At 42.0% G+C, this 17,155-nt stretch overlaps 1 protein-coding gene across 1 annotated transcript; it reads right to left on the bottom strand.

Annotated features, from left to right (window-relative positions):
* Positions 1-874: 874 nt before the first annotated feature.
* apoa-i-1 (apolipoprotein A-I-1) lies at positions 875-3,406 on the bottom strand. The gene is given in 4 exon segments (NM_001124247.1): positions 875-1,824; positions 2,165-2,309; positions 2,506-2,557; positions 3,381-3,406. Coding segments are annotated over 3 exon segments (789 nt in total). The 5' UTR covers positions 2,549-2,557; positions 3,381-3,406; the 3' UTR covers positions 875-1,223.
* Between the last annotated feature and the right edge of the window lie 13,749 nt (positions 3,407-17,155).

Here is a 17,155-nt window from a genome sequence, read left to right as displayed (position 1 = left end):
TTATTTGATAATACTGTCGGTGCAGATAACAGCACCCACAATCCTGATGTTAGAAGCACCATACTCTACCAACTCAGCCGTTGAAGGCCCATTCCTACCCTCTTGCTTATTATCAAGGATTGTTACATGCGAGGGGACAGAAGTTGGTATTGGTGGAAGAAGTCTACTCTATAAAGAACCAACTTATGTTTAGATGGCATGACTGATAGTCAACCGTAGAAGTCAAGTGTAAACTCAATAAGTATTTTATTTTTCTCCACAGTCATACCCCCTCCCAATGCTCCAGTGTGTGTGTGTGTGTGTGTGTGTACTCTGTGATGGGAGGGTGATGATGGGGCTCAGCCTGAGAGGTGCTGAGTAGCACCCCATCCATCTAACACCGTCTCTAATGAAACTCTACGGGTCACAGCCTGCCAACACACTGACACCTCCTCCTTATTAACCCATTCATCAACCCTCTATGGCTATTAACACCACGACTCACATGAACTCCCATGATCTCCATGAATGGTCGCTGGTTTTCAGAGAAAATTATTAGAAAAGTCCATTCGTTAAAAAAAATCGAACTTTCAGATGAACCGTTCTTTTAAACCAATACTGTTACAGTGACGTGATATCCGTGTAAGAGACGTTCGTTCATTTCATTACATGCAATAGTTGCATCACTTCATTTTGATCATGTTGCGATCATAGAAAATAGAAAAATCATAGAACGCATATCGTTTTAGAACACAGAAGTGTGTGATACGAGACGTTCATACATAAACCCAACATGGCTATTTTGTCACAGAGCGCATGTTAGTTGTGAGAGCCACATGTAAAAGCTTGTTCTAAACAATATACAATCCAAAGAAGTCAAACTCAGAGAATGAAATAGTATGAAACAGTATGATGTTTATTGAGCTGTTTTGAAGCACACAGCTATCTTGAACAAGCAGCAACACTAGAATATTCACACTTGATGTTCATAGTACAGTCAACATTATGCAGGCCCAGGATTGTGCACACAGGCCCTGAACACAACTCAAAACTGAATGTAAGCAATAGTGCGTTAGTGTCTGCGCTTGCGTGTGCTTGAGCGCATATGGTGGTGCGTTAGAGAGAGCAAGAGTCCTGCCATGCCGCTGCAGAAGTGCATCAGTTTGGCATTGGCGTGGTACGTATGGTGTGTGAGTCAGTGTGAGTGAGACGGGAAGGGAGGGAGGGTCCGGCTGAGAGCGTGTTTATGCCTTCATGGCCTGGCTGATGGTCTCGTAGAAAGCCAGGAGCTTCTGCTTGGCCTGTTCGGCTGCGGGGCCCACCTGGCCCTTGAAGTCCTCAGACAGGGGAGACACCTTCTCACGCACCTCTCCAACAGCCTTGATCATCTGCTCCTTGTACTCCTCAGCGTAGGGGGCGGCCAGGGTCCTCAGCTCCTCCAGACGCTCGGTCAGCTTGGCACGGACAATCTCCACAATGGGCATGAGCTTGGTCTTGGTCTCCTCCACGTTGATGGCCACCTTGGCGCGCAACTCCTCCACAATGGGCTCCATCTTAGCCCTGAAGGCCTCCATCTCGGTGCGGCGCAGTTCGATGTGCTCCTTGATCAGGGGCTCCAGCTTCTTGCGGTACTCATCTATGTGCTTGTCCAGGACTTCCTTGAGTTCGGCGCGCTTGGGCTCCAGCTGGGAGCGCAGCTCCTCCACGTCCTTCATGACCTCAGCGCGCACAGCGGCGGTGGCGTCAGTCAACTGGGTGCCGAAGGCTTCGCTGTAGGGGGCCAGGGACTGGGAGGTGGCATCAGCATACTGCTGGAGGTTGTCAAGGCTCTGGGTCAGCTGCATCCTGAGAGGAACACCAAGAAGAGAAGAGAGAGGGAGAGAGGGAGAGAGAGAGAGAGAGAGAGAGAGAGAGAGAGAGAGAGAGAGAAAGGGAGAGAGAAGAGGGAGAGGGAGAGGGAGGGTGGGAGAGAGAGAGATAGAGAGAGGGAGAGGGAGGGAGAGAGAGGGAGAGAGAGAGAGAGGGTGGGAGAGAGATATTGGTTTAGTTATCTGTGGAGGTTGGGCACCATTGAATTGAACTTTTTAAATTTGAATGGAGTGAGTGAGTGAGTGAGTGAGTGAGTGAGTGAGTGAGTGAAGAAGGAAAGAGAAGATAGAGAAGACTAAATGAAACATGTCCTTACTTGTACTCTTTGTACTCTGTGTCATCCAGAAGGTCAATGGACCTCTGTGCAGTCAACTTCACCTGAGCTATGTACATGCTCAAGGCTGCCTTCACATGCTCCAGCTGAGAGGGAGCATCAGCCTGCATAGGAAAAGCCTGGGTACCTGGGAGAGGAGAGAGAGGGTCAGGCATTGGTTGGGAAACAGTGGTGAATGGCCCAGCACTTTAAAATAATTGAGTAAGATTTCATTTTGAATTGTTCAATATACCAGAGCATGGTACACACACACACACGATGCATTAAAATGTCATTACTACATGATCAATTCGGCGGCACTATGACAAGGCTGGGATACTAACCTGCGGCCAGCAGGATGGTTAGTGCGAGAGCCAGGAATTTCATGATGGAGGTCTGAGAGGAAAGAAGAGAACGGATGGTGAGCAATGAGCCCGACAAGAATTCCAATATTCGCAATTGAAACAGTGAACCATGGGAAGTCAAGATTGAATGGTTAAAAATACATTTAGAGCTAACAATATTTGAACAGTGCAACAAATGACTAATTGCAAAACACTATAAATTAAACTTTAAATGTCACCAAAACCAAACAAGCCAATAATTCAAAGTCATTCTCCAGTTATTTGGAGAATCACAAGGAGCAACCCACAAAGACATGCAACTCCAGGCTGCCCTCAATCAGTTCACCCCATGCCATATGTCAGCCTATTAAAAGGACCTCTAATCTGGTCAGATTACACAGAGCTGGATAGAGTTATACTGTTCCTACAAAGAGATTAACCCTCAACTCCTACCACCTAATCCCCAATCCCTGCACTAAGACAGACACATCACTGGATCACTGTGGCCCGGACAGAGGTTACACTTAAACAGTTGTTGAGAGTAATTCCAGAAAGCTATTGGCATAGGAAGAGAATTAGCGACATATTTTTTTCTAGGACATTTAATAACATTATTTCTCTATTGTTCCCTTCCATTTCTCTAGTAAATTATAGTAAACTGTCTGAAAGTATTGCTAAAGCGATAACTGCTGCCTAATGTATTTGTAACAGTTCATATCAAAGTCGTAATAAGCGTTCCAAACAACAGACAAAAAAAGTTTCCTGAAAAATTCTAGTCTGCATTTCCCTCTCCTAGTTCCTCAGTCCTCTGCGTATGCAGACCAAGTCTTTGGCCTCTAGCCCCAGCCCTTAGCTCTCCCAGTCTGTTCTCTTACCTGGTGGGTGATTGGTCGTTATGAGACTGGGGAACAGGAGAGCCAGCTCTGTTTTTTTATAGGGCTGGAGCAGCAGGAGGGGGGAGAGGTGTGAGAGGTTGTGTGCCTCCGTGGAGGTGGACCTCACCCCCACACCGTCTCACAGGGAGGAGCCGGGTACAATGGTCACCTGCTGAGTGCATTCAAGGGGAGTCAGCAAAGTGAAATGCTGTGGACAAACACTCCCACGCTAGTGTACGCGCGCACACACACACACACACACACACACTCGTACGCACACACACTTGTCTGTGTGTGCATTATCTTGGATAATCAAATGTTCTTGTGTCTTTCTAAATGGCTATCTATTCTAATTGGGATATGGTTTAATTTTCAGGTGAGTAATTACAATCTCCACTGGCTGTGCTCCCAATGCCAGATTCAACTCAATCACCTTGTGTGATGGTAAAACTTTCACACACAAAACAACCACCATGTGCTCCATGATTGCTTGGGACATTTGGCCTCATTTGGCCTGCTTGGGACAATGGCCATTCTTGCCTGGTCCTGTTGGTCGACCTGAGCTGCTATCTCCTGTGGCATTACTGTGAGACATGAAAGGGCCAGACATACTGAGCAGGAGCCAGGGAGACGGGCCAGACAGCATGGGAGAGAGAGGTGACAGGAGCACCCTGAGGATGCGTTAGCATCTTGATGCTACCAAAGAACATTCACCATTCAAGGAGGAACATCTGTACCCTACGGTGTAACTGCAATGATGAGATAGATGTTCTTCTTCTTTGTGTCATGCCGTGTTCGACCGCGTTGGAACTTGTCTAGCCATCTTGTCTTCCATTTGTATTTTAGGCAAGCCAGTTAAGAACAAATTCTTATTTGCAATAACGGCCAAACCCCGGCCAAACCGTGTGCCGCCCTGTGGGACTCCCAATCGCGGCCGGGTGTGATACACCCTGGATGTCTCAAGAGGAGCACAATGGAAATAAGTCCCAGACTTTATTGTGTGTTGTCCTCCATGATTTTATTCATGTGCATGTATGGCTTTTTCAAGTTCTATGTGTGCTGTTTTTTTTAACTAAACTTAATTAGCCTCAAGCTATCTTGTTCATTTGTTCACTGCATTGTTCACTAAAGATAGAATGGATTATACATTATTGGAGGGGTTAGGGTTACCAAACGGAAATAAGGGACCAAATGAGGGACACATGAGATTTGTCCCTGATTCAACACTGAAATAAAGCAAAAATAAACATACTAATATATAATAAGATTTTAAAGAGATAAGTGAGAGTTGTCTAGTTTTAAATACTGAAAGGTTTAAAATACTGCATTATCACTATTGGTTGCCTCCATGGTTTGATTTGTGGAGATCTACAGTACGTCAGAGTGTACATGTATCGCTTTCTTCATTTTTTTTAAGGTACCAGTTATTTAAATCTGGTAGAACTTTGGCAACCTTGTCAAAGAGAAGAGAGTTAGTTGAATGCAATCAACCTAATGACATTCTGCTATCCATTCTGACTCCTTCTCTTGTGTGTTGACTGTTGCGTTGGAGCCTGTGTGGGGGTTGGACAGCGTTTGCTGTCTTGATCGAGATCACTGATAAGACACACAGAGAGGGCATCAGGTCCAGGGCCATAAACCCCAGTGTCATAGAGTATGTTGTAAGTTCCATTGGAACACAGTGTTTCTATATCACTCCATTAAAAGTATTGCCAGTTGTGTGTGTGTGTGTGTGTGTGTGTGTGTGTGTGTGTGTGTGTGTGTGTGTGTGTGTGTGTGTGTGTGTGTGTGTGTGTGTGTGAGAGAGAGAGAGCGAGAAAGAGAGACTGAGAGAGAGAGAGAGAGAGAGAGAGAGAGAGAGAGAGAGAGAGAGCGAGAGCGAGAGCGAGATAGAGAGACTGCATGTTCCATGGTGATTAATAGGTTAAAGGTTCAGTGTTGAGCTGTGACTTGTTCCGTCATCGACGGACTTTGTCACTATGGCTTCATGTCAATCGGAGGAATTGGAATTTCTTTGTGGATAGAGGATTGAGTGTGTCATCGTAGTGTTTGTGTGTCATCAGATATCCATTGATATATTGTACGCAAACTTGTATATGGCCTCGTTATTGTTTTTATTGTGTTACTATTTCCTTTTTTCTTAGCAAACATTTGTCTTACTTTATTAACTCTGCATTGTTGGGAATGGGCTCATAAGTAAGCATTTCACTGTAAAGTCTACACTTGGTCACAGGTAGCCTGCGAATGTAACCAATACACTTGGTCACAGGTAGCCTAGTGGTTAGAGTGTTGTGCCTATAACCGAAAGGTTGCTGGATCGAATCCTCTAGCTGGCAAGGTAAAAATCCGTCCTTCTGCCCCTGAACAAGGCAGTTAACCCACTGTTCCTAGGCTGTCATTGTAAATAAGAGTTTGTTCTTAACTGACTTGCCGAGTTAAATACAGGTAATAAAAAAACGGGTCTCTAAAGTGGTGCCGCTGTCTAAGGCACTGCATCTCAGTGCTAGAGGCGTCACTACAGACCCTGGTTCACAACCGGCAGTGATTGGGAGTACCATAGGGGACACACAATTGGCTCACTGTCATCTGGGGTAGGCCGTCATTGTAAATAAGAATTTGTTCTTAACTGACTTGCTTAGTGAAATAAAATTAAACATTTTTAAATTGATTTGAACTTCAAGTTTTCCACACTGGATTAGTGAGCTCCATAGAACTTGTTCATTTATTAGTGGGACAACCATGCAGACCCCTGGGCTTGAGTTCTAGCTGAAATTTGAGCGTTCTGTGGTATGAAAACAGTTAATGAAGAATATAAATTCTAAAACAATTTGACTGCCGTTGTATACAGTGCATTCAGAAAGTATTCAGACCCCTAGATTTTTTCCACATTTTGTTACATTACAAACTAATTCTAAAATGTATTAAATAAAAATAAAAAAACTCATCAATCTACACACAATACACCATAATGACAAAGTGAAAACGTTTTTTTTCGTTGCTAATTTATAAAAATGTAAAACAGAAATATCTTATTTACATAAGAAAAATGTACCAAAAAATGTCTACAACATTGAAGTTCCCCAAGAACACAGTGGTCTCCATCATACTTAAATAGAAGAAATTTGGAACCACCAAGATTCTTCCTAGAGCTGACCGCCCGCCCAAACTGAGCAATCGGGGGAGAAGGGTCTTGGTCAGAGAGGTGACCATGAACCCGATGGTCACTCTGACAGAGCTCAAGAGTTCCTCTGTGGAGATGGTTGTCTTTCTGGAATGTTCTCCCATCTCTGCAGCACTCCACCAATCAGGCCTTTATGGTGGTCAGACGGAAGCCATTCCTCAGTAAAAGACACAACAGTCCGCTTGGAGTTTGTCAAAAGGCCCCTAAAGGACTCTCAGACCATGAGAAACAAGATTCTCTGGTCTGATGAAACAAAGATTGAACTCTTTGGCCTGAATGCCAAGCGTCCCGTCTGGAAGAAACCTGGCACCATCCCTACTGTGAAGCATGGTGGTGACAGCATCATGCTGTGGGGATGTTTTTCAGCGGCAAGGACTGGGAGACTAGTCGGGATTGAGGGACAGACGAACGGAACAAAGTACAGAGAGATCCTTAATGAAAACCAGCTCCAGAGCGCTCAGGACCTCAGACTGGGGCGAAGGTTCACTTTTCAACAGGACAATGACCCTAAGCACACAGCCAAGACAACACAGGAGTGGCTTCGGGACAAGTCTCTGAATGTCCTTGAGTGGCCCAGCCAGAGCCCGGACTTGAACCCGATCGAACATCTCTGGAGAGACCTGAAAATAGCTGTGCAGCGACGCTCCGCATCCAACCTGACAGAGCTTGAGAGGCTCTACAGAAAAGAATGGGAGAAACTCCCCGAATACAGATGTGCTTGTAGCATCATACCCAAGAAGACTCGAAGCTGTAATCGCTGCCAAAAAACTTGAAAACTTATGTAAATGTGATATTTCCGTTTTTTCTTTTCAATAAATGTGCAAACATTTCTACATCTGTTTTTTGCTTTGTCATTATGGGCTATTGTGTATAATATATGAGGGGAAAAAACTATTTAATCAATTTTAGAATAAGGCTGTAACGTAAAAAAATGTGGAAAAAGTCAAGGGCTCTGAATACTTTCCGAATGCTCTGTATGTACTTCTCAGATGAATACACCAAGATTGATAGTCATTTGTTGAATGCCAAATCAGTGTGCTGAGGAAATACATTTCATCCATATCTCTCTTTTCCCAGAATGGTCAAGTATGTAAAACAGGATAAATGTGCTGTAATGCACTTTGTCTAGACTAGAGCAGTCAGCAACTGTATATTATAATGACACAGCTGAGGGTTACATTGGGTAGCTAACATTACAGTTCCAATAGGTGGCTGCTATCTGGGAAGGTCCAGAGCAGTCATTGGACATGTGTGCAAGAACTGTAAAATAGTTCAGCGTTCCTACTTAGGAATTAAGTATACAGTGCCTTGCGAAAGTATTCGGCCCCCTTGAACTTTGCGACCTTTTGCCACATTTCAGGCTTCAAACATAAAGATATAAAACTGTATTTTTTTGTGAAGAATCAACAACAAGTGGGGCACAATCATGAAGTGGAACGACATTTATTCGATATTTCAAACTTTTTTAACAAATCAAAAACTGAAAAATTGGGCGTGCAAAATTATTCAGCCCCCTTAAGTTAATACTTTGTAGCGCCACCTTTTGCTGCGATTACAGCTGTAAGTCGCTTGGGGTATGTCTCTATCAGTTTTGCACATCGAGAGACTGAAATGTTTTCCCATTCCTCCTTGCAAAACAGCTCGAGCTCAGTGAGGTTGGATGGAGAGCATTTGTGAACAGCAGTTTTCAGTTCTTTCCACAGATTCTCGATTGGATTCAGGTCTGGACTTTGACTTGGCCATTCTAACACCTGGATATGTTTCTTTTTGAACCATTCCATTGTAGATTTTGCTTTATGTTTTGGATCATTGTCTTGTTGGAAGACAAATCTCCGTCCCAGTCTCAGGTCTTTTGCAGACTCCATCAGGTTTTCTTCCAGAATGGTCCTGTATTTGGCTCCATCCATCTTCCCATCAATTTTAACCATCTTCCCTGTCCCTGCTGAAGAAAAGCAGGCCCAAACCATGATGCTGCCACCACCATGTTTGACAGTGGGGATGGTGTGTTCAGCTGTGTTGCTTTTACGCCAAACATAACGTTTTGCATTGTTGCCAAAAAGTTCAATTTTGGTTTCATCTGACCAGAGCACCTTCTTCCACATGTTTGGTGTGTCTCCCAGGTGGCTTGTGGCAAACTTTAAACGACACTTTTTATGGATATCTTTAAGAAATGGCTTTCTTCTTGCCACTCTTCCATAAAGGCCAGATTTGTGCAATATACGACTGATTGTTGTCCTATGGACAGAGTCTCCTACCTCAGCTGTAGATCTCTGCAGTTCATCCAGAGTGATCATGGGCCTCTTGGCTGCATCTCTGATCAGTCTTCTCCTTGTATGAGCTGAAAGTTTAGAGGGACGGCCAGGTCTTGGTAGATTTGCAGTGGTCTGATACTCCTTCCATTTCAATATTATCACTTGCACAGTGCTCCTTGGGATGTTTAAAGCTTGGGAAATATTTTTGTATCCAAATCCGGCTTTAAACGTCTTCACAACAGCATCTCGGACCTGCCTGGTGTGTTCCTTGTTCTTCATGATGCTCTCTGCGCTTTTAACGGACCTCTGAGACTATCACAGTGCAGGTGCATTTATACGGAGACTTGATTACACACAGGTGGATTGTATTTATCATCATTAGTCATTTAGGTCAACATTGGATCATTCAGAGATCCTCACTGAACTTCTGGAGAGAGTTTGCTGCACTGAAAGTAAAGGGGCTGAATAATTTTGAACGCCCAATTTTTCAGTTTTTGATTTGTTAAAAAAGTTTGAAATATCCAATAAATGTCGTTCCACTTCATGATTGTGTCCCACTTGTTGTTGATTATTCACAAAAAAATACAGTTTTATATCTTTATGTTTGAAGCCTGAAATGTGGCAAAAGGTCGCAAAGTTCAAGGGGGCCAAATACTTTCGCAAGGCACTGTAATTAATAATAAAATACCACTGGGGAAAAAAACAGGTTGAATCAATGTGGAAAACTGATTAGATTTGCCAAAAGTCATCAACATAAGGGCATTTCTGCCTTATTTCACCCAACACTTAACCTAAATCCAATGACAATTGTTCTGTTGATTTCACATTCAATACACGTTAGTTGACAACTCATCCAAATGTCAATCAAAACTAGACATTGAACTGACGTCTGTGCCCAGTGGGATTTCATCCCACTATTTCCTTCAAAACAATTTAGAACTTGATAGAGAGATGGCGACTACAGCACAGCTTCTCGTGCAACATGCAATGTATTTCAACCAGGGCTGTCAAATTATTTGAACAAATGTATTGAGTTAATCGCTGGATTTGCTGTGATTCATCATGATTAATCGCAAATTCGGAATTTGCTCAAATTGAACTTTAATTTATGATTTTTTTAATACAAAAAGCACTACAAGAATATTGACGCCTTGGTTTTGTCCAAAGTAACGGTTGTAAAAATTAGGTACATTGACAAACGTATAATTTCTTTAACCTCAATGTCCTCTTGTTTTGACATCACCCTGTTCTGATTGTTATAGATGTACTTTGGATATTTTCAGTGCATTTTGAACGCTTTCAGACAATAGGATTAATCCCAATAAATAAAAATAGTTTTGCATTAAAATGAACTAGTGTTATTTGATTAACTCTGACAGCCATAACTTCAACACATTGTAATTGTTGAGTTGCATGGAATTACACCTCCTTTGACAATGGTGGCTCTCAGCACCCATTGTGCCCCACAAAATCAGTGAGATGACTTTCTTCTGCATGTAATGGCTCATATCACGATCTGTATCACACAGCTCCTGTGGTATATTTGAATGTGTTTCCTTTCCAACCTCTGTATGGTTATTCTACTGAACATCCATTCTTTCTCAGCCTATTCAGATGCCCTATTTCCTGTTCGCACTTCTTCTTTTCTCATGCTTATTTTCACGCTCATTCCCCGTGTCCTCTTTTACCCCCACTTCTCCCTCGTTGAATCTATTCTTCCTGGGTCACTCCCCCCTGTTGTTCACTGAAACCCCATTGAGCTTTATGGTGCGGTTGAAGACAGGGTGGCTGATGGGGCCTGTCTTCTGTCTTGTCACCTGACCCAGCCTGCATGACTCCACCTAGGAAACTGGCCTTGGACTGTTTTACCATTTGTTACCTGATATGAGATGAAATAAAATAGGAAATAACAATATTAGTATCAAAATCTTTCCACTGCCCAAAAACTGGTTGAATGAACGTTGTTTGCATATAATTTCAACCCCAAAAATCTATTTGATGACATTGATTCAATGTGGGAAACTGGTTGGATTTGTAGTCATCAATGTAAGGGAATTTCATCTTTTTTTCACCCAATGTTTAACCTAAATCAAATGTCATGGTGACATTTTTTGTTGATTTCACATTGAATTCAAATTAGCTGACAACATAACTAAATGTATATAAAAATAGACATTGAACTGACTTCTGTGCCCAGTGGGATCCTTAGTAGCCTATACAAACCTAACCGTTTATAACCTCAGCCTATTTTTTTATTTTATTTTATTTCACCTTTATTTAACCAGGTAGGCTAGTTGAGAACAAGTTCTCATTTGCAACTGCGACCTGGCCAAGATAAAGCATAGCAGTGTGAACAGACAACACAGAGTTACACATGGAGTAAACAATTAACAAGTCAATAACACAGTAGAAAAAAGGAGAGTCTATATACATTGTGTGCAAAAGTCATGAGGAGGTAGGCGAATAATTACAATTTTGCAAATTAACACTGGAGTGATAAATGATCAGATGGTCATGTGCAGGTAGAGATACTGGTGTGCAAAAGAGCAGAAAAATAAATAAATAAAAACAGTATGGGGATGAGGTAGGTAAAAATGGGTGGGCTATTTACCGATAGACTATGTACAGCTGCAGCGATCGGTTAGCTGCTCAGATAGCAGATGTTTGAAGTTGGTGAGGTAGATAAAAGTCTCCAACTTCAGCGATTTTTGCAATTCGTTCCAGTCACAGGCAGCAGAGAACTGGAACGAAAGGCGGCCAAATGAGGTGTTGGCTTTAGGGATGATCAGTGAGATACCTAACCGTTTATAACCTCAGCCTATACAAACCTAACAGTTTATAACCTCAGCCTATACAAACCTAACCGTTTATAACCTCAGCCTATACAAACCTAACCGTTTATAACCTCAGCCTATACAAACCTAACCGTTTATAACCTCAGCCTATACAAACCTAACCGTTTAGAATCTCAGCCTATACAAACCTAACCGTTCATAACCTCAGCCTATACAAACCTAACCCCTAGAACCTCAGCCTATACAAACCTAACCCCTAGAATCTCAGCCTATACAAACCTAATAATCTAGAATCTCAGCCTATACAAACCTAACCCCTAGAATCTCAGCCTATACAAACCTAACCCCTAGAATCTCAGCCTATACAAACCTAACCCCGAGGGCGGCAGGGTAGCCTAGTGGTTAGAGCGTTGGACTAGTTGCAAGTTCAAACCCCCAAGCTGACAAGGTACAAATCTGTCGTTCTGCCCCTGAACAGGCACTGTTCCTAGGCCGTCATTGAAAATAAGAATTTGTTCTTAACTGACTTGCCTAGTAAAATAAATGTAAAAAATAAAAGATCTCAGCCTATACAAACCTAACCCCTTTAGAATCTCTTGCAATAACTACGAATAGCCGAGGCATTCCTTTCATCATCACTCAGTCAGAAGTACAACAAGTATTGCATGGTCATATATCAGTGATGTATGTTTTTTTATACATTTAGCTTTATAAGACTAACCCATCACACCTCTTTTTTTAAATCCATTCACGTAACACAGATCTTATGCTGCTTCATATGCCTATGGACAACAATGCAAACTAAACTGGCTTTGTATTAGATGTAAGATGGAGACGGTGGGTAGGGTGAACATCTTCCCACTTGACTTGACTTTTTTAATGTCTATTTTTGCGTGAATTATTACTTTGTTTGCTCCTGTATTTCTACCGAGCTCATTTAGTTTAGAGTTTTTTATTCAGATTTTTTACTATTTCTTATTGTTGTCGCATTATCGAGCGGGAACCTGCAAGTAAGCGTTTCATTGGACTGTGTGCATACTACAGTATGTGTATCCTGTGCGTACGACAAATCAACTTTGAACTTGTACTAGTGGTCTGCAGAAGCCCACAGTCAGTTCACTATTCCAGGGCACCAAACTGGCTTTAGCTGAGCATGAGGACCAACCTTTTATTGGCATTGATGGTAGACTATCACAGCAAACATTCTACTCTGTATAAGCTGTGCGGGCCAGATAAACAAGGCATGGATGTTCATTGAATGAGCGTTATCTTAACAACCTTTGAAACTGCTATCATTGCACCACATTTATCCTGACAGAGGTTGCCGTCGAGATTACAGGGCCATAACGACTTTATCTAAGAACCTCTGCATTTACTGCCACAATTATTCAGCTAGGTAATTTATGATAGCAGGCTTAGAACAAGATAGTTGAATATAATTATTACATTCTATTAAAAGGGACATCTGTAAGAGCAACTATAAGTACAGTGACAAATGACAGGGTAACACTGTCAGGGGTATTTCCACTGTTGTACTACAGCACATGGGGTAAAATTGCCATAAGCTATAAATATTTAGTTAGCCAATCACCACTTCATCAGATGTTGGCCTGAGTTCGAAGGTCAAGTTGTTTGATCTGCTCCATCCAGCTGTCCCTGTGATTGAGCATTGCTCAGAACCAGCAGGGAAGGTTTTCCCACTAAAACCGAACATATGGCTGAATGGTGACCCCCTCCCTCACTTTTTACTGATTGATCTCCACTGTGACAAGTAGCATTGCAACCACGCATCTGTTGGAGACCAGGTGACGTCTTCGACTTCAGAAGAGATTTGAATTCCCCTTTTCCCTATAAGTTTATCAACATGTAGAGATAACAGAAGCAAAGCAAGAGAAGTTGTATTCACCCTGCACTTGAATAACCTCTTGAATGGTAGGATCCCCACTGGGAACAGAAGTCAGTTCAACATCTAGTTTTGATTTACATTTGGTTGAGTTGTCAACGTGAAATAAACAAAAAAAAGTCACCATGTCATTGAATTTGGGTTAAAAGTTGGGTGAAAAAAAATACAAAATTCCCATACGTCAGTTTTCCACTTTGATTTAACGTCATCACATTGAATTTTGGGGTGGAAATGACGTGGAAATAACGTTGATTCAACCAGTTTTTGCCCAGATGGGTGTTGGCGATAAGGAGACTTTAGGATGAGATACGGTCACATACAGTGCCTTGCAAAAGTATTGATCCCCTTGGTGTTTTTCCTATTTTGTTCCATTACAACCTGTAATTTAAATAGATTTTTATTTGGATTTCATGTAACAGACATACACAAAATAGTCCAAATTGGGGAAGTGAAATGAAAAAATGCCTTGTTTAAAAATGTTTAAAAAAAATGTAAACCAGAAAAGTGGTGATTGCATATGTATTCACCCCCTTTGCTACGAAGATCCTAAATAAGATCTGGTGCAACCAATTACCTTTAGAAGTCACATCATTAGCTAAATGAAGTCCACATGTGTGCAATCTAAGTGTCACATGATCTCAGTATATACTGTTCTGTATACCTCAGTATACCTGTTCTGAAAGGCCTCAGAGTCTGCAACACCACTAAGAAAGGGGCACCACCAAGGAAGCGGCACCATGAAGAACCAAGGAGCTATCCAAACAGGTTAGGGACAAAGTTCTTGAGAAGTACAAATCAGGGTTGGGTTATAGAAAAATATCAGAAACTGTGAACATCTCACGGAGCACCATTAAATCCATTATTAAAAAATGGAAAGAATATGGCACCACAAAAAACCTGCCAAGATAGGGCCGCCCACCAAAACTCAAAGACCAGGCAAGGAGGGCATTTATCAGAGAGGCAACAAAGAGACCAAAAATAACCTTGAAGGCGCTGCAAAGCTCCCCGATGGAGAGTGGAGTATCTGTCCACAGGACCACTTTCAGCCGTACACTCCACAGAGCTGGGCTTTACAGAAGAGTGGCAAGAAATAAGCTATTGCTTAAAGAAAACACTTTTGGTGTTCGCCAAAAGGCATGTGAGAGACTCCTCAAAAATATGGAAGAAAGTACTCTGGTCAGATGAGATTAAAATTGAGTTTTTTGGCCATCAAGGAAAACGCTATGTCTGGCGCAAACCCAGCACCTCTCATCACCCCAAGAATACGATCTCCACGGTGAAGCATGGAGGTGGCAGCATCATGCTGTGTGGATGTTTTTCATCGACAGGGACTGGGAAACTGGTCAGAATTGAAGGAATGATGGATGGCGCTAATTACAGGGAAATTCTTGAGGGAAACTGTTTGTCTTCCAGAGATTTGAGACTGGGACAGAGGTTCACCTTCCAGCAGGACAATGATCCTAAGCATACTGCTAAAGCAACACTTGAGTGTTTTAAGGGGATACATATAAATGTATTGGAATGGCCTAGTCAAAGCCCAGACTTCAATCCAATTGAGAATCTGTGGTATGACTTAAAGATCGCAGGACACCAGAGGAAACAATCCAATTTGAAGGAGCTCGAGCAGTTTTGCCTTTTGCAAAATGTGATGTGCCAAGCTGATAGAGACATTCCCCAAAGACTTGTAGCTGTAAAAGGTGGCTCTACAAAGTATTGACTTTGGGTGGGGGGGTGAATAGTTCTGCATGCTTTTGTTTTGTCTTATTTCTTATTTGTTTCACAATTTAAAAAAAAGTGGTAGGCATGTCGTGTAAATCAAATGATACAAATCGCCCAAAAATCAATTTTAATTCCAGGTTGTAAGGCAACAAAATAGGAAAAATGCCAAGGGGGGTGAATACTTTCACAAGCCACTGTAGGAAGACTGAACCAGGCCAGCATTTGGTAACACATATCTGTGAAGTGTAAATAATGTAAATAAGGACACGACCAGAGCAACCTCGGTTCCAACAACTCACAGTGGAGTTCTCTGCATCCTCAACTGATATCTTCTTTGTGTGGAATATATGGTTGTGAATCAGTGGGTCCAACTATTATCTCCTTCAGATGCCGTTAAGCAACACAAAATCGTCCTTCTTGCAATTTTTTTGAAACCTTTCTTAACAACACTCTTGCACTAATTCTATGCACAATCACTAGACTCAACCCACACGTACTACACTGACACTCCAACATACACACGCAACACACACATGCGTATTTATGCCAGACACATACTCAGACATCGAGACACTTTCACACTCTTCACATAAGCTGCTGCTGCTACCCTGGTTGCCTAATCATTTTTACCCATATCTACATGTACACACTGTATTCCCTCAATGACCTGAACTACCTCATACCCCTGCACATTGACTCAGTACCGGTACTCCTTTGTATATAGCTTCCTTATTTTAATTTTGTGTTACTATTTCCTTTTTTTTTGTGCAAAAAATTGTCTTACTTTTTTAACTCTGCATTGTTGGGAATGGGCTCGTAAGTAAGCTGTAAAGTCTGTTGTATTTGGCACGTGACCCACACATTTGATTTTAATCTACGCATTACTTTTTTAAATCAATCTGATTTTTTCCATTTCTTGAAGTCTGAGTACTCGAGATACAAGAACTCAAATGTATACGCCAGAGATGCTGTTTATTTAGCTGTGTAGATGTTGTTATTACATTTCCAAGGCCCGTGTTTGTGTACTAGTGCCTATCACTGCCGGGAATTAGGGGGCATTCACCTAGGACCTCGACCAAACCACCTACACAATACTTAGTACAGAAAATAAAGATAAAGCCGTGTCCAATTCAGGGGCCAAAATACAGCAATGCAAAATTCATATACTGTTCCATTTTTTTTTGCTATCTAGAACCAGGAGAATCCTTTGAAGAACCCTTTTGGGTTCCATGTAGAACCCTTTGTTTTTTTTTACAGAGAGTTCTACATGGAACCCAAAATGGTTCTACTATGGGGAAAGCTACAGAACCCGTTGGGAACCTTTTTTTCTAAGAGTGTGGATGCCATCTCTCCATTTTGGAAACAATTCGGCAAACTTTGCCACAGATCTTACACAACCGTGACATTGACCATCAGTCATTGACCTTCAGATTTGACCGATACTAGATCAGGGATATGCTGAAAATACCCGTGGAGGGTTAACATTAACACACTTTTTTTTATTTTACAGGCATTAAACAAATAAACATCTACCACACAAACTGAACCAGTCATGCCAACTGGGTGTGAGGCTTTCATTCCATCAGAGTGATCTAGGCTATTTCAAGATCTTTATCTATTTCTCATAGCAACAGAGGACTGCAAAGCCAAGAATTGAATTACTGTGTAGATTAGGCTACTGTGTAGATAACATCTCACGTTCAAGTTCCTGGAGGACATGTTCAAAGACAGCTACACAATCATAATAGTTCTGAAAATCTGATTGGCATTCATGCCTAAATTCTCGGCTGCCTTGACATACAATGTCACGCTGGTATAAAGGATATGGAGACAGGCGCAGGAATACACAATATGGGTTTTTAATACACCCAAAACAAATACATATACAAAAACACTGGGCTGTACCCAAACAAAAGAGCAAGAGT

The sequence above is a fragment of the Oncorhynchus mykiss genome, chromosome 27, assembly GCF_057628025.1.
Source record: "Oncorhynchus mykiss isolate SJ-2025 chromosome 27, ASM5762802v1, whole genome shotgun sequence".
NCBI lineage: Eukaryota > Metazoa > Chordata > Actinopteri > Salmoniformes > Salmonidae > Oncorhynchus > Oncorhynchus mykiss.
Note: the sequence above shows the minus strand (reverse complement) of the source record. Positions and strands in the feature narration are given on the sequence as shown.